The 21,464-nt window shown below is 40.6% G+C and overlaps 1 protein-coding gene across 3 annotated transcripts in view; it reads right to left on the bottom strand.

The window, feature by feature from the left end:
• The window catches only part of rad18 (RAD18 E3 ubiquitin protein ligase), a 61,459-nt gene extending 42,316 nt beyond the window's left edge, over positions 1–19,143 (bottom strand). For all 3 annotated transcript variants that reach the window (XM_034172384.1, XM_034172386.1, XM_034172385.1), the window contains exons 1-6: positions 18,968–19,143; positions 12,839–12,917; positions 12,498–12,559; positions 7,928–7,998; positions 6,450–6,862; positions 4,815–4,914 (exon numbers count right to left, since the gene is read on the bottom strand). In XM_034172384.1, the coding sequence (XP_034028275.1) occupies positions 4,815–4,914; positions 6,450–6,862; positions 7,928–7,998; positions 12,498–12,559; positions 12,839–12,917; positions 18,968–19,018 (776 nt within the window). In that variant the 5' untranslated portion in view covers positions 19,019–19,143. The remainder of the gene's footprint in view (positions 1–4,814; positions 4,915–6,449; positions 6,863–7,927; positions 7,999–12,497; positions 12,560–12,838; positions 12,918–18,967) is intronic.
• Positions 19,144–21,464: the final 2,321 nt, after the last annotated feature.

Here is a 21,464-nt window from a genome sequence, read left to right as displayed (position 1 = left end):
ATGCTGCAGCTAGGGGACTAGAAGGAGAGAGCATATCTCACCCATATTGGCCTCTCTTCAATGGCTTCCTGTTAATTCTAGAATAGAATTTAAAATTCTTCTTCTTACTTATAAGGTTTTGAATAATCAGGTCCCATCTTATCTTAGGGACCTCATAGTACCATATCACCCCAATAGAGCGCTTCGCTCTCAGACTGCAGGCTTACTTGTAGTTCCTAGGGTTTGTAAGAGTAGAATGGGAGGCAGAGCCTTCAGCTTTCAGGCTCCTCTCCTGTGGAACCAGCTCCCAATTCAGATCAGGGAGACAGACACCCTCTCTACTTTTAAGATTAGGCTTAAAACTTTCCTTTTTGCTAAAGCTTATAGTTAGGGCTGGATCAGGTGACCCTGAACCATCCCTTAGTTATGCTGCTATAGACTTAGACTGCTGGGGGGTTCCCATGATGCACTGAGTGTTTGTTTCTCTTTTTGCTCTGTATGCACCACTCTGCATTTAATCATTAGTGATTGATCTCTGCTCCCCTCCACAGCATGTCTTTTTCCTGGTTCTCTCCCTCAGCCCCAACCAGTCCCAGCAGAAGACTGCCCCTCCCTGAGCCTGGTTCTGCTGGAGGTTTCTTCCTGTTAAAAGGGAGTTTTTCCTTCCCACTGTCGCCAAATGCTTGCTCACAGGGGGTCGTTTTGACCATTGGGGTTTTTACGTAATTATTTTATGGCCTTGCCTTACAATATAAAGCGCCTTGGGGCAACTGTTTGTTGTGATTTGGCGCTATATAAATAAAATTGATTGATTGATTAAATATATTACTGTCAGCTTTGCACACAACAGGTATAGGAGTTGTTGCAAGACAAACAATAGAATTGATAGTATAAAACAGAACTTGAGGTTTTTTTCTTATTCATGATTATCAACTGGTGAAAGTATTCCGATCTGGCCTTGTTGATCGAGTCATTTAACGAAGACATCAGCTCCTTAAGGTGCAGTCTATGGACCTCAAATTTGGTTGACATCCACAGACGCACGGTTTCTCGACAAAGTCTTTTCGTATTTTTAATTGAGTCATTAAGCCAAGGACATGCTGTCTTCTTAGTCACCAGGTTGGATTTAACTGGTGCAACCTGATCCAAAATGGACTCACAATGACTATTAAAACTGTAAACAATAGCATCTACATCAGGACAGTCCAAGAGCAGATTAGCATCAAACATGGCTGAAAACCTGACAGCAGTATCCTCAGTGATAATGCGCCTTTGAGCTCTAACCTCAAGCTCAGGAGTGAAAACAGCTTAAAATGGCACACAAAAATAATCACTCAAGTGTACATCCTCTACGCAAAGGTTGGCACCATTAAGACCCAATGAAAAAACGAAGTCAATGGGGTGGCCTTTCTAGTGCTTAGGACCCGAAACGTGTTGCTCAAAATTAAAAATATCATTCATTTGTCCGATTTAAAAATTGAAGATAAGAAGTCACTAAAATCTTTTAAAATCTTTTTATGGAAGTCTAAAGTCAGTGCACAGCATCACTGGACTACACGTGACAGTGGAACATCAAAATGCAAGTCCCTTTTCTGTTGTTTATAAATTAATAAAATATCAAATGACAAGGATCTATTTTAGCCATTATATAAAACAAATAATGAATTTTCAATTTCCATTTAATTTCAATTTAATTTCATTTATATAGCGCCATATCACAACAGAGTTTCCTCAACATGCTTCACACAAGTAAGGTCTAACCTTACCAACCCCCAGAGTAACAGTGGTAAGGAAAAACTCCCACTGAGGAAGAAACCTCAAGCAGACCAGACTCAAAGGGGTGACCCTCTGCTTGGGCCATGCTACAGACATAAATTACAGAACAATTCACAAAACAAATATACAGGAAATGCTGTTGGTGCACAGGACAGGAGGGTCGCCAGCACATATACAACTCCCATCTCGCTGCACTTTAAACAGAGAGAAAAAAACAGAATCAGGAATCAGAAAGACAAGAAATACTGTATAATTTGCCAGCAATAAACAACAAGAAAACAGAAGAAATACTAAGGTGATCGCCGGCCACTAGCCCTAAGCTTCACTAAAAGACCCAGAATTTAGGTCAAGTTGAGGCCACGGCACGCTCTGTTTCCTAATAAAAATAATTAAAAGAGTAAAAAGCGTAAAACAAAACTATACCAGTATGCTAGCCATACGAAAGGGAAAATAAATGCGTCTTAAATCTGGACTTGAAAGTCTCCACAGAATCTGACTGTTTAATTGACGCAGGGAACAGAGGCATGATAAGAGAAAGCTCTATGACCCACAGACTTCTTATTCACCCTAGGGACACAAAGTAGTCCTGCACCCTAAGAACGCAAAGCCCGGACCGGTACGTAAGGTGTAATTAGGTCAGCTAGGGAGGGAGGTGCCAGTCCGTGAACAATTTTCTAGACTAGTAGCAGAACCTTAAAATCTGATTTCACTGGGACAGGAAGCCAGTGAAGGGATGCCAAAATGGGTGTAATGTGGTCGAACTTTCTGCTTCGTGTCAAAAATCTGGCTGCAGCATTTTGAACCAACTGGAGACCCCTAATGCTAGACTGCGCTAAACCAAAAAATAGATCCAATCTAGATGAGATAAATGCATGAATCAGGGTCTCAGCATCAGCCATAGACAGGATGGGACGAATCTTTGCTATATTTCACAGGTGGAAGAAAGCAGTCCTCGTAATATTTCTAATGTGGAGGTCAAAGGACAATGTAGGATCAAAAATTACCCCAAGGTTCCCCACTTTGTCAGTGTGATGTATGACACACGAGCCTAGGTTAAGCGTTAACTGGTCAAATTGATGCCGACGTCTCACTGGACCAAGAACCATCATTTCAATCTTATCAGAGTTTAAAAGTATGATGTTTCTAGACATCCAACTTCTCACTGATGCAAGGCAATCTTCTAAGGATTTTATATGAACGAGATTACCAGCAGTTATCGGCAAGTATAACTGAGTATCATCAGCATAGCAGTGAAAGGTAATCCTAAAACGCTGCAATATGTGCCCAAGGGGTGCTATATAAAAGGGAGAAAAGCAGGGGGCCTAACACGCGTGCACAATACCACAGCGATGGTTTCATGCACGCTCGTGTTCATGTGCACAAACAGTGCGAGCACGTGGTAAGTTGCACACACAGCAGCGGAGCAAAAAATTAATAAAACACTACCATTTATAATACTTAATTCCTGTTATAAAGAGCGGAGTTAGCCTTTGCCTAGACGTACACCAGGAAGTAATGAAATGACGAGGATTACTGTTCTCCTATTTGGTGTTTCGCAGCTGTGAAATCTTGCACCGTATGGCAGTCTGTGACTCATGCAAGAGATCATTTCAGCAGAGTTCCGGTTTAGGGCACAATGTAAACACATTTTGTGAAGTGTGGACAACAAGACAGCATCTGTGCACAGCAGACGTTTATCACAGGTGCTACACCTCGTCTTGATAGCCCTCTTAACTTGAGAGAATGTGTCATCATAATTGCTCGTGAATTCACTGAATCTGCACCATCCACATCTTGCCATTGTTTACATGTTGTGAGACATTCTGGGAAGTGTAGGCGGCCGCCAGGGGCATTAAGGGAAACTACGAAACACTGAATATGTTTTACATGAAATACCTGATGCGCTCCTCTCATGAAGCCATCAGCTGGGGTGGGGGTACAAGTATGAACCTTCTGTTCCTCTGTAGATGATCCATGATCATTGACATAGTCACGAAATGACATGAATGATGCAGTGAGCGCTTATGTCTGTATCTGCTTGCCCGGCGTGTCCAGCCAGCCCCGCGAGCGTAAGCGGCAAGCGTGTCCGAAGGAGAGACACCACGTCATGTGGACCAGAGCTTACGTGGGTGACGTGACATTCAGATCGTCCGCTGCGTGTTCACATGGTCAAACGGTCCTTTTCACATGTAGCAGCCTGTCGGTGTGCGCGTTGAGCAGCCACTCCAGCCCGTGGCAAAAACTATATATGTTTTTATGTCTTTCCACACGAGGACAGCAGGCACACTCCTCTCGGCGTAGAATTGTAAGGTCTTGTCCTTCAAAATACAGTACATGTTCTCCAGCTGGAACTGTTGGACCCGAAGATCTCAACAGCTGCTGCTGTTTGAGACTATGCCCACCTGTTTTTGCAGTGCACACAGAAAAGTGTCACTCTCTGTTTCTGTGGCCATTATTTTTAATTATTTTTTGTTATGTAATTGTTATGTAGTTATTGTAATTATTTATATTCCTGTCCTGGCTGTGGTCTCTGGGTTTGTAATTTAACACGTTGTGTGCACTGAGCCGTCATTTGCAGCTGTCAGTGAGTGACTGGCCAGACATCAGCTGAGAGGCGCCTTGCCCTGCTGTGTGCGCTCAGACATGGCTGGCTGATCCCCATGTGACCATGTCTGTATATATGTACATATCACATGGAGCTCCACGCAGGTTAAACGTAGCAGACAGAATATTTGGAATATTTGTTTTAGCAAGATTTTAGGGCCTCATGCATGCAGTCTCTTATTAATGTGATGAAAAGAACAAACAACAACAACAACAAAAAAACATTTTGCTAGTATAATGTTTATTTGCAATTGTTGTCATGTGATTTCTCTATGTTGTTTAGACTGCAGCAACTCTATGGCGCGCAAGGGATTATGGGATGTCTCAATATGGCCAATAGTGTTATTTTAGTGAATTTTCTTCCAGATCGACCATGCAATTCAGGACACAATAAACCAATCCAATAAACCATTACAGAGTGAACAAACATTATGGCAATATATTGTCATATTTACCTCCTCAAGCTGCTTTTCTTCTCACCACTGGTAAGACAAGTGTCCAGATGCTTGTTGATAAAATGTTGTGAGATGCTTACAGAACACACAGGGCACTCGACTGAAAAACAGGCACAGGAAGAAGAACCTTATTTTAAAAACCCCTGTCGCTTTCCAACCCAGCCCAGAATTTTAGTTCATCAATAATAAATCCTGCATAGTTAATACAATTACTTTTTAAAATCAATTTCCAAACTGTATAGAATTAATCTACATAGAGATGTTACAGTCACACAAGACTCAGACGTTCAGTATTCATTTCTTGTCAAATAATAGTCAAGAAGGAAAAACTGAAAACTGTCAGCCATTGTTTTTGCGGGGGTTACAGTGTAAAGCCCCTTTCACACTGGCGTATTTATAGAGGTGCATATTGCGGCGTTGCGTTTCATTTAAATACGCCAGAAATGTGCGTGTACTCAGTCTTTTTCCATGTTCGTCAATCTGCTTTGCAGCTACATGTGTTCGCTTGTTAATGTGTGCACACAGTTGCGTGTACCTTGCCGCTATTTAAACCCAGTTCACTCTTGCTGGCTGTGCAGAACACGTCACTGCCTCTGTGGAAGTGCGCTCTGTTCTCTACTACACGGTGTGGTGCACATCAGAAACAGAGTCATTTAACATTATTATTTTTATTATTTTTTGTCTTGGTGGATCATTTTCATTGTGTACAGATGCTGCTGAGTCTGGCTGTGGTAAAACTGCTGTGGGATGAAGCTCTGTGACTCTAAACTTTTAAAGCTCCGGTCGCTCCGATCAGGTCCGCTGATTTGATCAGACCTGATCGATCAGGTCGTCTGATGAGCACACCGACATGCAATGACGAGGCTTTTATTTTAAAGTCATAGCGCTTATTGCTTGATCAGACACACACACAGAGACACAGAGACCGACCGACCGACCTGCTGTTTCTGTTCTGTTTCTGAGTTGAGGTTCAATTCCCTGTTCTGAGCACACGCACGTCCATCAGATGTTCTGATCACACAGAGGTGCTGCAGCTGTGTGAACCTCTTCTCCAGCTGATTCCTCTGGATTCACGCACTCAGTTTTTGGTTGTGTACAGGAGTGCCGTGTTGCACAGACTTGCATGCAGTAACGCTGTGCTGTACAGACCTGCTTAAAACTGTGTCCAGCGCTCTATGCCGAAGAAAACTAAACATGTTTAATTTCTTCCGTCCTACGCATGTAGCCCTCAACATACTGCTCCGTCGGGAGAAAAAAACTCACCAATGTGAAAGGGGCTTAAGCAAGAGGAGAGTTTTAAGCTTTTTGTTCACACAAATACTTTTTAAGCAGAGGAATTTATTTATTTTAAACTGTTACTTTATGGGTTGTCACAAAAAAAGCAGGTCTGAGACCTGGTGAATGCGAGGCATCAATGTGACTTGTCTTGAGCATCTGCTTCATAAGAAAAAAACATTACAGATATGCAGTCTATACCAATCAAAATGATCAGATTGATAGGTATACGGATGATCTAATGACCAAAGAAATGTGTCCCCATGTTGAAAATTTGCAAACTGCCTAATGTCAAGAACCAAGATAGTGACTTCATGGGATAAAATCTCTTTGATCTCGACACAAGAAGCAAAGATTTACCTTTGATTAAAGGCTTTTCATCTTTCAGTGGTGACAAGGAATCTGTTCTCTCATTCCAAGTGCCAGGACTGGGGGAGTCTGCATCCTCTTGTTTGACTGACAACAAGCTCTGGGAACACATCACCGTCAAATCCAAAGGTTCTTCTTCCTCAGCCTTGGGAATTTGAACAATCTTCATATATTGGCCATTGTCATTTGCATTGTGTGCAACACGCTGAACGCATGGAGCAACAGAACCATCTAGCTGCGTTTCTTCTGTGGAAGACGTTTTGAGCTTCTTTTGAAAAAAATGGCTCAAAACAGAGCTGTTCCGCATGCGACCCTCAACTTTTGATGTTTTGCATTTAATAGCTGAAGCAGGGGTCCGTGGTGGTATTGGAGAAGAGTCCAAATTTGCGTTTGACAACTGTTTTCTGGAAAGGAAAAAAGAAAGAGGGGAGAAAAGTCATTGTATGTGAATGAGCACATGCACAACATATGAATCAGCCACAGACTAATGATGCATTCATGTCCGCAAGAGAAAAACCGCCAGAGTGGTCACGACAACAGAATTTCTGTCGCCTGCAGCATCACACTGTTGATGACTATGGAGCAGCCATTTTCAATATAACAGCATGGACAATAATTTGCTTAGAGATGTGCAATAATGATGTGCAAAATGCCAAGTGTTTTGGAGTTTTGCACAACATTACATAAGAAGAGGAATTGCTGCAGTTTAAAAAGTAACATTTTGTGAAGTTATAAATTAATAACTTTCTGAAATATCACACACGTTATTCATGTTTACCTGTTTAAAACTAGGTGACTCTGTGCACTTAAATAATCCATCTCTCGCTGTTTTTCCTCCTTGATAAAGACAAAGCAACATCTGGTTTGTCCTCATCGCTGCAGTAAGAGCCATCACAGTGCACAGCTGCCCACAGTCACAGCCGGAGGTTGGCGGAATTTTTCCATCAACCTCTCACGGAAAATGATGGAATATTTGTTTTTCCATTTACCCTTAACTGCAGACATGCGAGTGCAGCATAATGCTAACATATACAATAATATACTAAATCTCAATTAATGACTGATTAATTCAGCAAAAATGTAATGGAAATTACTATATACTGGAATAGACTGCCATCAAATTTAGTCATTTAATGTTAAATTTGCATTTGCACTGAACAAGAAATGCAGACAAACAATTTGTAGCTGCAAAATTTTCAGCCTTTTCCCATTATTAGCAAGTTCTTTCAGCTTCTCCCTTTTTTCCTTTTGGGCTGCCACAGCAGATCCATCTCAGATCTGCATGTTGATTTGGCACGAGTTTTACATACTACGCAACTCCACATTACATGGAGAATCGACATGGATGGCCTTGGCGACCTAGTGTGCTTACTTTGGAAGAAAGCCTATTCACCGGTTGACCACCATGCTGATAGCCATTTTCCATTATTAAAAGACAATTATCTGTCATGTATTAAGTGACTGGTTACCTTGCAGCTTGAAAGTCTGTAATCAGTTCATCCAATAAACGATTATTTCTTAGATCTTGTTCCACAACTTGCTACAAGAAACAGAATAAACAGGGTGTATGGAAAAAAGTAGTGTTTTCCTTCAAAGGAATTGTATCCAATCTTCATCAAAGCCTATAGAAAATGAACAATGAATCTAGGGCTGCACAATATGATGATCATATTATGATTACTGTTGGAAATACCGCATTTAATATATGGCAACGGTATGATCTTTTAACCCCTAGTTACATAAAAGTCAATAAACAAAAGCATTATGGGGTGCAGGTTTTTTTTGTTTGTTTTTTTTTTTAGAAAAATGTAGTATGAGGGTGACTGCTATGAGGAGGGAGTGGAGTCACAAAGCGGCAGTCCAATAAGACTAAATTAAAAAAGCCACATCAAGGCATTTTTAAAAACATCTGATGGTCTAGCTACCATGACTGGAACCTTTTTGGAGTAATTACAGTTTCTAACATTCAGACATGTTTTCATGTGGTGCTGATGCAATATTTTCTTGGGGAAAAGATTGTTTATAATAATTCAAGATTTGTATTTTTTTTTTTATCCATTGTATACCACAACTTGAGCCAGTTTCATTGTTATAGTTCATATCATTTGCTATTATATATTAGTCATGAATAGCATTTAAAATATTAAAGGAAAAGAAAACTTGTTGATAAAATAGACTGTGCTATAAACTAACAACTGAGGCATATAAATGAAAATAAGGATGCCTTACAACTGAAATATCCAAATGCAAAGTCAAATATCATCCATCATCAATGATTTCATAAATGGTGGCATTGACGCAATTTTAACCAATCAGAAACAAACCCCCGGATCACTTGCGGAATGCTGTGACGTAGCATGAGCACAGAAAGCTACACATGGCAAACACACGCTGATGTAAATACCGTAATTTCCAGACTAAGCCGCTACTTTTTTCCCCACATGCTTTGAAGACTGCAGCTTTTTTTTTTTTTTTTTAACAGGCTTTCTCGTAAGTTGAAATACGTCAATTGATGCTGTCCATGAACTGGCTGAAAGCTGCGGTCCTCATGCGTCGTAAATTCACACACATCATAAATATAAAGTCTTACCTGTTAGTTGTAATGGATTCATCAACACATCCTGCAGAAAACGTCTGAAAACAATTAAATCCTTGTTGTGGATGAAAAAAGTCCCTGTGGCACTTTGCGCTACAGTTGCGCCTCAAGTTACCAGCGGAGCATTCCCCCCAACTGTCTCTGTCTTTGTGCTACGAGTTGAAAACATCACATCGCCTTAACGTCTCATTTACCACAGACACCAGGCGATCCTTGCTGCATGATGACATTATCTCATGATGCACAAAGAAGAAAAAAAAGTTAAAATAGTTAAAAAGTCAGGTTTCCTTTGCAACCACCCACTCCACCAGATGATTTCACTGATTAACTGATTCCATCTGCTCAAAGTGATAATGTGATAATGATAGTGTTAATCAGTGAAATCACCTGGTGGAGTGGGTGGCTGCAAAGAAAGCCTGCACCCTCTGGACCCTTTCTGGAACGGGATTGAGTCCTCTAACATCTTTGCCCCTTCTATACTGCAGCACGACACTGGCGGAGTGTTGAACCTCTGTGCCCATGTGACTTCACACATCTCTGTTATAGCAGAAGGCATTGGCCGCCTGCTGGTGGCTTTAGACCAGCCATACAAAAACGCTCCTTACTTTAACGTAAGTCATCACATGCCTACAACTTTTCATATGGGCTCTCAATATGATAATCAACCAACCCAGTCATAAATTATCAGTGGGTTTTCTTTTCCTTTAAAAACACAGATATTTAATAATCATAATAATAATACATTTTATTTGTAATGCACTTTACATTTGACACCAAATCCCAAAGTGCTACAGTATAAAACAGAAGAACACAGAAGACTATAAATCAATGTAAAAGCAATAAAACAGTAACAAATAAGAACGATAAAACAGCAGCAGTTATTTAGCTAAAGGCCAGAGTAAAAAGGTAGGTTTTGAGTCCTTTTTTAAAAGCATCCACGGTCTGTGGAGCCCGGAGGTGGTCTGGGCTGGTCTGGTTCCATAGACGGGGAGCAGCCACTGAGAAGGCCCTGTCACCCATGGTCAAACGCAGCAGAGAGGTCGAGAAGAATGAGGAGGGATGTGGAACCGGAGTCAGAAGCCCTCATCAGGTCATTGGTGACTCTGATGAGGGCTGTTTCTGTACTGTGGGAAGGGCGGAAACCAGATTGGAATTTTTCATAAAGATTATTAGATTTCAGGTGATGGAGCTGGGAGGAGACAACTTTTTCTAGAATTTTTGCGAGAAATGGGAGGTTAGATATTGGTCTGTAGTTTGACAGAGGTTTGGGGTCCAGGGTGGGTTTCTTGAGGAGGGGTTTGATAATAGCAATTTTGAGGGTGTTGGGGACATGGCCTGTTTCTAGGGAGGTACTGATTATTTTTGTGATAAGGGGGCTGATGGAGGAGCAATGAGTTTTGAGCAGAGGTGATGGGAGGGGATCAAGTAGGCAAGTGGATGGTTTGGATCTATGGATGATCTTATTTGATGGATATACAGTTGTGCTCAAAAGGTTACATACCCTGGCAGAAGTTAAATGTTTTTTTTTCTTTTGGCCATTTTTCAGAGAATATGAATGATAACAAAAACTTTGTTTCACTCATGGTTAGTGGTTGGGTGAAGCCATTTATTGTCAAACAACTGTGTTTACTCTTTTTAAATCATAATGACAACACAAACTACCCAAATGACCCTGATCCAAAGTTTACATGCTCCTTTTCTTAATACCGTGTATTGCCCCTTTAACATCAATGACAGCTTGGAGTCTTTTGTGGTAGTTGTGGACGAGGCTCACTGATGGTAAAGCTGCCACTGAATGTGTCTTGGACTTTATTTACATCAATTATAAAGAAATACAAACAATATGGCACTCAATGGTAAATCTGCATGGAGTAGACAGTTCTCAAAAACTGCAGAAGTCTGCTTCTTAACCCTTCTCAAAGCCATTAAAATATGTCAATCGTGAGTCACTTTTGTGTGGATTAAAGTCACTAACTAGGACTCTTATCTTCCTGCAGACAAGAAATGAGAATCATCTTCTGTTCCGTTTGTGCTGCTCCAAAGGCTGTGCCGCTCTCTGCCGAGTCAAGTTAGAAAGAGAGTCCAGTCGGAATTAACGACATCAAAGTGAATGGCCGTTTTAAATCAAATGACACCTCTTTTCAAATGTTCTAATACAGACAACCTGGAGCTGAACAAGTTCAAGACTGTGGAGATGATAGTGGACTTCAGGAGAAACCCCCCCATCACTACCTCCCTCTCCATCCTCAACAACACTGTCCACTGTGGACACTTTCCGGTTCCTGGGATCCACAGTCTCCCGGGAACCGAGTCCTGGAGCTCCATTCACTTCACTCACAGAGAGTGGGAAGAAAATATTTGCGCTTGACCCGGCACAGAAGCACTAAGTGGCCACACACACACAAAAATGTGGATGCACTCTCGCCATGCTGCAAATAAAAGTCACTGATGAGAGACACTCTTAGAAACACAGACCTAATATTTGGGAATTTATTTTACAACTAGAAGCACTCAGAGAGTGCAAACCTCCGCCAAGGCCATGGGGTCACTGATGCCATAACATCTACACGCCACTGAATCATTGAGCCTAAAAAAGTCTAACAATGATGTTTGTTCAGTAGTAAAAAAAGTTTCATCTGCTGTGACTGGATAGCATGTATCATTAGCGCTTGGCATCACAGTTTATTGCAACTTGTACCTTTCCCAGAAGCTACTGTCATCTGAGCACTGATATTGATATTGCATGTGGTTATAGACAAAAACAAGAGACAAAATTCAATTTATTATTCAACTAAACTGCAAATATATGAATTTTTTTTTAACATTTATGAAACACTTCTCTAAACAAGGCCATAGGGTCACTAACCCTAAAGAGATTCCCTCCTTGGCACAGTGATCTATTTCTTTTTGTCTCTTTCTGTAAAACTGTATATAATAATTATTAGATTATTAATATATAAACAAAAATAAATTTAAGAAATATTACAATTTGAAAACAAATGCACCCATGATGTGATGACAGCTGCAACTGCTTAATGTTAACTTTTAACATTGAAAATGCCATAGACATGTTAACGCGTTAGCATCGGGATGTGGTGATCCGTGACTAAAATTGAATCACTTGTTCCTCTTGTCATTTCCAACCACTCCACAAAATTTCATCAAAATCTGTCAAAACTTTTTGAGTTATCCTGCTGACAACCAGACAGACAAACAAACAAACAAACGCGACCGAAAACATAACCTCCTTGGCGGAGGTAATGATTCCCCTGCCATCCCTTTTAAGTATGAAGCTGACCTGAGACCCTCTGAATGATATGATATGGCGCGTCCCAGAAGCCCATATTGCATTTTCAATTAAAATTCAATTAAGTGTGCAGCCCTAGATGACTTTGTTGACTTATCAAATAACAACAGTGCATGAAAATGAAATTCATACTTACTGCATTACATACTGGACACTGCAGCTTATAGGAAAGATATTTCCTTATGCACAATGAGCAAACTGTAAAAATAAACCCACACAATATTCGTTAGCAGTATATACTGGAATTAATTCCAGTGAAACACATTACTTTGTTCAGTAATTACAACATACTTGTATTAAATAGAACATTTTCAAAAAGTACCAATTTTATGTTCAATCAATAACAAAAAGGTCTTTCTTGGTCCAGATAACATAAGTAAGTAACTCCTAACATATTAGGCCAGAGCTGCTCTAAAAAAAAAAAAAAAAAAAAAAGAAAAAAAGAAAAAGAAACAGACCTGATTATTTGTTACTTACAGTTGTGAGAGCACTTTGTCATCATTGAAATATTAAGGAAATCAAAGCAAATAGGACACCTGAGCAGCACATCAAAGCTCTGTAGAAAAGAAAATCAGAGTTATAAAATAGCACTGCTCTGACAACCCAGTAACAGAATAAACCTTGTTCCGTACGACCACTAACACAGAGTCATAGACTACGTTTACATGCCGTTAATATTCGGGTTAAGGTCAATATTCCGGTTTCTGAATCATTAGGAATAACCTGTTTACATGCTTAAGCAGACAGTTACTCCTGTATACATGGTCACTGGTATCATTTGGAATACCCCCATCTAAACAGCGACGCATGGACAACATCCAGACGCACGGAGAACATCATGACGCAAATATATTGGTCATTTCTGTTTCTTCTTCCTCTTTCTACAGTCAATAAAAGACATTATATTCATGTCTTTCACAATACTAATTAAGTATTCGGTTTCCTCCTCGCTCCAAAAGTGTGGTGCTGTGCTGCCGCGTCTGGATTTCGCCATACTTGTTTACCTCTGCTTCTGTGGTGTCCGGTGGGTTGACCCCCTGGCAGACCCCGTGCAGTCGGGAAGGCAGGCTGACTGGGTGACTGTGAGGAGGAAGCGTAGCCCTAAACAGAAGCCCCGTGTACACCGTCAACCCGTTCACATCTCTAACCGTTTTTCCCCACTCGACGATACACTCGCCGAGGATCAAACTCTGGTTATTGGCGACTCTGTTTTGAGAAATGTGAAGTTAGCGACACCAGCAACCATTGTCAATTGTCTTCCGGGGGCCAGAGCAGGCGACATCGAAGGACATTTGAAATTGCTGGCTAAGGCTAAGCGTAAATTTGGTAAGATTGTAATTCACGTCGGCAGTAATGACACTCGGTTACGCCAATCGGAGGTCACTAAAATTAACATTGAATCGGTGTGTAACTTTGCAAAAACAATGTCGGACTCTGTTGTTTTCTCTGGGCCCCTCCCCAATCAGACCGGGAGTGACATGTTTAGCCGCATGTTCTCCTTGAATTGCTGGCTGTCTGAGTGGTGTCCAAAAAATGAGGTGGGCTTCATTGATAATTGGCAAAGCTTCTGGGGAAAACCTGGTCTTGTTAGGAGAGACGGCATCCATCCCACTTTAGAGGGAGCAGCTCTCATTTCTAGAAATCTGGCCAATTTTTTGGGATCCTCCAAACTGTGACTGTCTAGCGTTGGGACCAGGAGGCAGAGCTGTGGTCTTATACACCTCTCTGCAGCTTCTCTCCCCCTGCCATCCCCCTATTACCCCATCCCCGTAGAGACGGTGCCTGCTCCCAGACCACCAATAACTAGCAAAAATCTATTTAAGCATAAAAATTCAAAAAGAAAAAATAATATAGCACCTTCAATTGCACCACAGACTAAAACAGTTAAATGTGGTCTATTAAACATTAGGTCTCTTTCTTCTAAGTCCCTGTTGGTAAATGATATAATAATTGATCAACGTATTGATTTATTCTGCCTAACAGAAACTTGGTTACAGCAGGATGAATATGTTAGTTTAAATGAGTCAACACCCCCGAGTCACACTAACTGTCAGAATGCTCGTAGCACGGGCCGGGGTGGAGGATTAGCAGCAATCTTCCATTCCAGCTTATTAATTAATCAAAAACCTAGACAGAGCTTTAATTCATTTGAAAGCTATCGTCCACCTGGTCGTTACTGTGAGTTTCTCTGTGAATTTTCAGACCTTTTGTCTGACTTAGTGCTTAGCTCAGATAAGATAATTATAGTGGGCGATTTTAACATCCACACAGATGCTGAGAATGACAGCCTCAACACTGCATTTAATCTATTATTAGACTCTATCGGCTTTGCTCAAAAAGTAAATGAGTCCACCCACCACTTTAATCATATTTTAGATCTTGTTCTGACTTATGGTATGGAAATAGAAGACTTAACAGTATTCCCTGAAAACTCCCTTTTGTCTGATCATTTTTTAATAACATTTACATTTACCCTGATGGACTACCCTGCAGTGGGGAATAAGTTTCATTACACTAGAAGTCTTTCAGAAAGCGCTGTAACTAGGTTTAAGGATATGATTCCTTCTTTATGTTCTCTAATGTCATATACCAACACAGAGCAGAGTAGCTACCTAAACTCTGTAAGGGAGTTAGAGTATCTTGTCAATAGTTTTACATCCTCATTGAAGACAACTTTGGATGCTGTAGCTCCTCTGAAAAAGAGAGCTTTAAATCAGAAGTGTCTGACTCCGTGGTATAACTCACAAACTCGTAGCTTAAAGCAGATAACCCGTAAGTTGGAGAGGAAATGGCGTCTCACTAATTTAGAAGATCTTCACTTAGCCTGGAAAAAGAGTTTGTTGCTCTATAAGAAAGCCCTTCGTGAAGCTAGGACATCTTTCTACTCATCACTAATTGAAGAAAATAAGAACAACCCCAGGTTTCTTTTCAGCACTGTAGCCAGGCTGACAAAGAGTCAGAGCTCTATTGAGCTGAGTATTCCATTAACTTTAACTAGTAATGACTTCATGACTTTCTTTGCTAACAAAATTTTGACTATTAGAGAAAAAATTACTCATAACCATCCCAAAGATGTATCGTTATCTTTGGCTGCTTTCAGTGATGCCGGTATTTGGTTAGACTCTTTCTCTCCGATTGTTCTGTCTGAGTTATTTTCATTAGTTACTTCATCCAAACCATCAACATGCTTATTAGACCCCATTCCTGCCAGGCTGCTCAAGGAAGTCCTACCATTATTTAATGCTTCAATCTTAAATATGATCAATCTATCTTTGTTAGTTGGTTATGTACCACAGGCCTTTAAGGTGGCAGTAATTAAACCATTACTTAAAAAGCCATCACTTGACCCAGCTATCTTAGCTAATTATAGGCCAATCTCCAACCTTCCTTTTCTCTCAAAGATTCTTGAGAGGGTAGTTGTAAAACAGCTAACGGATCACCTGCAGAGGAATGGTCTATTTGAAGAGTTTCAGTCAGGTTTTAGAATTCATCATAGTACAGAAACAGCATTAGTGAAGGTTACAAATGATCTTCTTATGGCTTCGGACAGTGGACTTATCTCTGTGCTTGTTCTGTTGGACCTCAGTGCTGCTTTTGATACTGTTGACCATAAAATTTTATTACAGAGATTAGAGCATGTCATAGGTATTAAAGGCATTGCGCTGCGGTGGTTTGAATCATATTTGTCTAATAGATTACAGTTTGTTCATGTAAATGGGGAATCTTCTTCACAGACTACAGTTAATTATGGAGTTCCACAAGGTTCTGTGCTAGGACCAATTTTATTCACTTTATACATGCTTCCCTTGGGCAGTATTATTAGACGGTATTGCTTAAATTTTCATTGTTACGCAGATGATACCCAGCTTTATCTATCCATGAAGCCAGAGGATACGCACCAATTAGCTAAACTGCAGGATTGTCTTACAGACATAAAGACATGGATGACCTCTAATTTCCTGCTTTTAAACTCAGATAAAACTGAAGTTATTGTACTTGGCCCCACAAATCTTAGAAGCATGGTGTCTAACCAGATCGTTACTCTGGATGGCATTTCCCTGATCTCTAGTAATACTGTGAGAAATCTTGGAGTTATTTTTGATCAGGATATGTCATTCAAAGCGCATATTAAACAAATATGTAGGACTGCCTTTTTGCATTTACGCAATATCTCTAAAATCAGAAAGGCCTTGTCTCAGAGTGATGCTGAAAAACTAATTCATGCATTTATTTCCTCTAGGCTGGACTATTGTAATTCATTATTATCAGGTTGTCCTAAAAGTTCCCTAAAAAGCCTTCAGTTGGTTCAGAATGCTGCAGCTAGAGTACTGACGGGGACTAGCAGGAGAGAGCATATCTCACCCGTGTTGGCCTCCCTTCATTGGCTTCCTGTTAATGCTAGAATAGAATTTAAAATTCTTCTTCTTACTTATAAGGTTTTGAATAATCAGGTCCCATCTTATCTTAGGGACCTCGTAGTACCATATTACCCCATTAGAGCGCTTCGCTCTCAGACTGCGGGCTTACTTGTAGTTCCTAGGGTTTGTAAGAGTAGAATGGGAGGCAGAGCCTTCAGCTTTCAGGCTCCTCTCCTGTGGAACCAGCTCCCAATTCAGATCAGGGAGACAGATACCCTCTCTACTTTTAAGATTAGGCTTAAAACTTTCCTTTTCGCTAAGGCTTATAGTTAGGGCTGGATCGGGTGACCCTGGACCATCCCTTGGTTATGTTGCTTTAGACGTAGACTGTGTTTCATAATTATTGTATGGCCTTGCCTTGCAATGTGGAGCGCCTTGGGGCAACTGTTTGTTGTGATTTGGCGCTATACAAGAAAAAAGTTGATTGATTGATTGATTGATTGATTGTGTGCGCCGCATACAAGTAGTTGGCGTACTCAAAAGACCAAGATTCCTTGCGGATAAGACGGCTCCCCACCACAACAGATCAATTATTAAAGGCCACACGCAGTAAAATCTGAAAATTTACTCAAACCACCGTGAATTGATGCATTTCATATCTATTTGGAAAGTCCGGTTTCAATAAAAGTTGGAAACGGCTGTGAGTGGCCACCTCAGGCATTTAAAGTTACCGCATGCTATTATTTACAATGCATCCAGAAAGCATTCACAGTGCTGCACTTTCTCAACAAAATTCTTTTTTTTTCTTAAAAACTCTACACATAATGACAATTTGAAAACCGTATTTATGAGAATTTTGCAAATTTTTTAAAAGAATGAATAAATAAGAAATCACATACATAAGTATTCACAGCCTTTGCCATGAAGATCAAAATTGGCCTCAGGTGCATCCTGTTTCCACTTATCATCCTTGAGATGTTTCCACAGCTTAATCTGAATCCAGTTGATTGGACTTGATTTGGAAAGGTACACACCTGTCTACATATAAGGTCCCATGTCAGAGCACAAATCAAGAAGTCAGAAGAATTGTCTGTAGAATTCCGAGATAGGATTGCCTCGAGGCAGAAATCTGGGGAAGGGTACCAAAACATTTCTGCTGCTTTGAAGGTCCAAATAAGCTCAGTGGCATCCAGCATCCATAAATGGAACAAGTTTGGATTTACCAGGACTCATCTTAGAGTTGGCTGCCAGTCTAAACTGAGCAATCTGGGGCCTTAGTCAGCAAGGTGACCAAGAGAACCCGATGGCCACTTTGGTAGAGCTCCAGCATTCCTCTGTGGAGAGAGGAGAATCTTCCAGAAGGACAACCATCTCTGTGGCAATCCACCATTCAGGCCTGTATGGTAGAGTGGCCAGACAGAAGCCACTCCTTGGCAGCCCTCCTGGAGTTTACCAAAAGCCACCTGAAGGACTCTCAGACCATGAGAAACAAAATTCTGTGGTATGATGGACAAAGTTGAACTCTGTTGTGAATGCCAGACATCATGTTTGGAGGAAACCAGGCACCATCCCTACAGTGAAGCATGGTGGTGGCAGCATCAAGCTGTGTGGATGCTTTTCAGTGGCAGGAACTGGGAGATTAGTCAGGATTGAGGGAAAGATGAGCGCAGCAATGTACAGAGACATCCTGGATGAAAACCTGCTCCAGAGCGCTGTTGACCTCAGAGTGGGGCGACGGTTCATCTTTCAACACGACAATGACCCTAAGCACACATCCAAGCTATCAAAGGAGTGGCTTCAGGACAACTCTGTGAATGTCCTTGAATGGCCTGAATCTGACTGAACATCTCTGGGGAGATCTGAAAATTGTTGTCCACTGCCGCTCCCAATCCAACCTGATGGAAAGTGGGGTTCTAAACGGACAGTTCTCAAGTTTGCTATAGATTATCAAGACTTATCATTTTAAAAATAGTTTTCTATAACCATTTCTGACAAATCCAAAAAAAAAAAAAAAAAAAAAAAAAAAAAAATCAAAACAGAACCAATACTACAACTAACCCAAAATCATTTAACAGATTCACAAGCCCAAAATAAATGAAACAAATGCTATGGGAATGAATCACAAAATGAACAGTAAGTGATAAGATCACTTTTAAGGAAGGGCGACTTGTAAATCACGACTGAGAGCAGACAGACGCCACAAAATGTTAGCAAAACGGCATTAAACAAAAAAAGACGTCAAACTTACTTTTAGACACGCAAGACTGGGTGGTAAATCCTCTTCAACTTGAAATTCCATGTTCTTAAAAGAAAAACAGCGCTTTGCGAAGACAAAAGGCAATAGTTTCAATGTTGGAAAAACCAAAACACCACAACTACGCTAGCTTTACCAAACTCCTGCAACTTGTGGCGCCTAGATTTTCTTCTTCTGTCGAGTTTATTGGCGGTTTTGCAAACCGACACGACGCAGTACCGCCACCAATTGTTTGGGTGCGGAACATTAATGCAGTCTGACATACGACGGCGTTTTAGGGCCACAATGTTGTTGTTGTTGTTTGTTTTTTGTTTTAGACTTCGAGAATAAAGTCGTAATTTTACGAGAAAAAAAACTCGTAAAATTACGACTTTATTCTCGTAATATTATGAGCTATTTCCTCCTCCATGAAAGAGGCGATTTCGGGAGGTACTAATAACCGGTGTTGCGCCGAATTCAGCACCCCTGCCGTGAAAAGCACCCCTTCGCGGGAACGCGCATTTGAACCTCGTCGTCTTAACAGCACGGATACACAGTTTGCACCGATAAAAATGTACACAAATCAAAATGATTCTTATTCTATGTCAAGTTCTTATGGAGCTATGGGAGTGAAAATAATATGTTCATATTTACGAGCACTAATTGGCTGCTTTTGTTTAGTAGGAACGAAGCGTCTGCTATTATTATATTTATTTGATGTGTTTCTTCACACATGATGGTATTTGTTTTAGTGTTTATTTGTTAAAGAGATTTTAATTTTATTCATTGACGCTATGAATGAATATGCAACTTGAATCACCGTGGAACGTTTGAGGACCCTGTTGAAATTTGCGTCCGTTCTTAGTTGTCTGTATATGTCTGTATATAAAATATTAATTTATTCAGAGTATCCCAATCATCATCAGAAATATTGTTATTATTATTATTATAAAAATGTACACAAAACAATGGTTGTCATTCCATGTAAGTTAATTTCCAAATACAGCATAAAACTGAAAAGAACGTGTGTCTTTTTGGAAGTGTGTGAAATGTATTTTCTGTCTAACTAGTTACATATGGAAACAGATTTATTGGCGGGGAAGGGGGAGAACAGTGGCGGTTCTACAATGAATTACACCCCGGGCGAGCCCCCCTTCAAGCCCCCCCCCCACCCAAAAAAACACAAACACAGCCATTTTTTAATTATATTATTTATTTATGTATTTTTATATTTTAGAAGGGCCCCTGAAATTGCAATTGAAATTGACATCAAAAGACAATTTGAATAAACACGCCCTTACATGCTAAATGTCTGTTATTAGATGCTTTATTAATCTGTCTTTCAGGGAGGAACATTTAGCTCTTTATTAATGTGCATATTTGTCTCAACATTTAGGTAAATATGTAACTCGATGTTTGTAAATATTCATCTAAATGTGAAAATACTGAGCATTAACTAATCTAAAAAAGTTTTAGTTTTGACAGAAATGTGACACTGTAGTGTTCTCTTTTTTTTTCTCCCTAATTTTTGGTCTTCATCTGTGGGTCAAAAGAAAATCTAAACTGAAATGTTACCATCATTCCCATGTCAATGAAATGAAATGTGATTCTTTGTCTCTATCAAATAAACCAGTCAATTATGAAGATAAGCCTCATATTCAAATGCGCGTTCCCGCGAAGGGGGTGCTCCTGTGTGGTCCTGTGCTCCTCCCTTTTCTTAAAGTAGGTATTCACCACAGCAATTTCCATCCTTTTTGCAAAATCAACTACCATCTGTCCTTCCCCATTCCTATCCTTGATACCATATCTACCCATTACTTCCTCATCACCTCTGTTCCCTTCACCAACATGGCCACTGAAGTCCGCTCCTATCACCACTCTTTCATGCTTGGGCACACTCTCCACCACCTCATCTAACACACTCCAGAAATCTTTCTCCTTCATCTCACAACCTACCTGTGGGGCATATGCACTGATGATATTCATCATCACCCCTTCAATTTCCAACTTTACACTCATCACCCTGTCAGACACTCGCTTAACCTCCAACACACTTTTAACATACTCTTCCTTTAAAATGACCCCAACACCATTTCTCTTCCTGTCCTCACCATGGTACAACAACTTGTACCCACCGCCGATGCTCCTGCTCTTACTTCCCTTCCACTTGGTCTCTTGCACACACAATATGTCTACCTTTCTCCTCTCCATCATATCAGCCAGCTCTCTCCCTTTACCAGTCATACTACCAACATTCAAAGTCCCTACTCTCATTTCCACCCTTCTACTTTTCTTCTTCTCCCGCTGTTTGTGGAAACGTTCTCCTCCTCTTCTTTGTTGTCTTCGCCCAGGAGTAGCCCAATTTCCACCGGCACCCTGTTGGGCAATAGCACCGGTAGTGGATGTTGTTAACCCGGGTCGCGACCAATCCGGTATGGGAATTCGATTCTTAGTCTGCATAGTTGGGTTGGCTTGTTTTACGCCAGATGCCCTTCCTGACGCAACCCTTCTC

The sequence above is a fragment of the Thalassophryne amazonica genome, chromosome 6 (assembly GCF_902500255.1).
Source record: "Thalassophryne amazonica chromosome 6, fThaAma1.1, whole genome shotgun sequence".
Taxonomy (NCBI): Eukaryota; Metazoa; Chordata; class Actinopteri; order Batrachoidiformes; family Batrachoididae; genus Thalassophryne; species Thalassophryne amazonica.
Note: the sequence above shows the minus strand (reverse complement) of the source record. Positions and strands in the feature narration are given on the sequence as shown.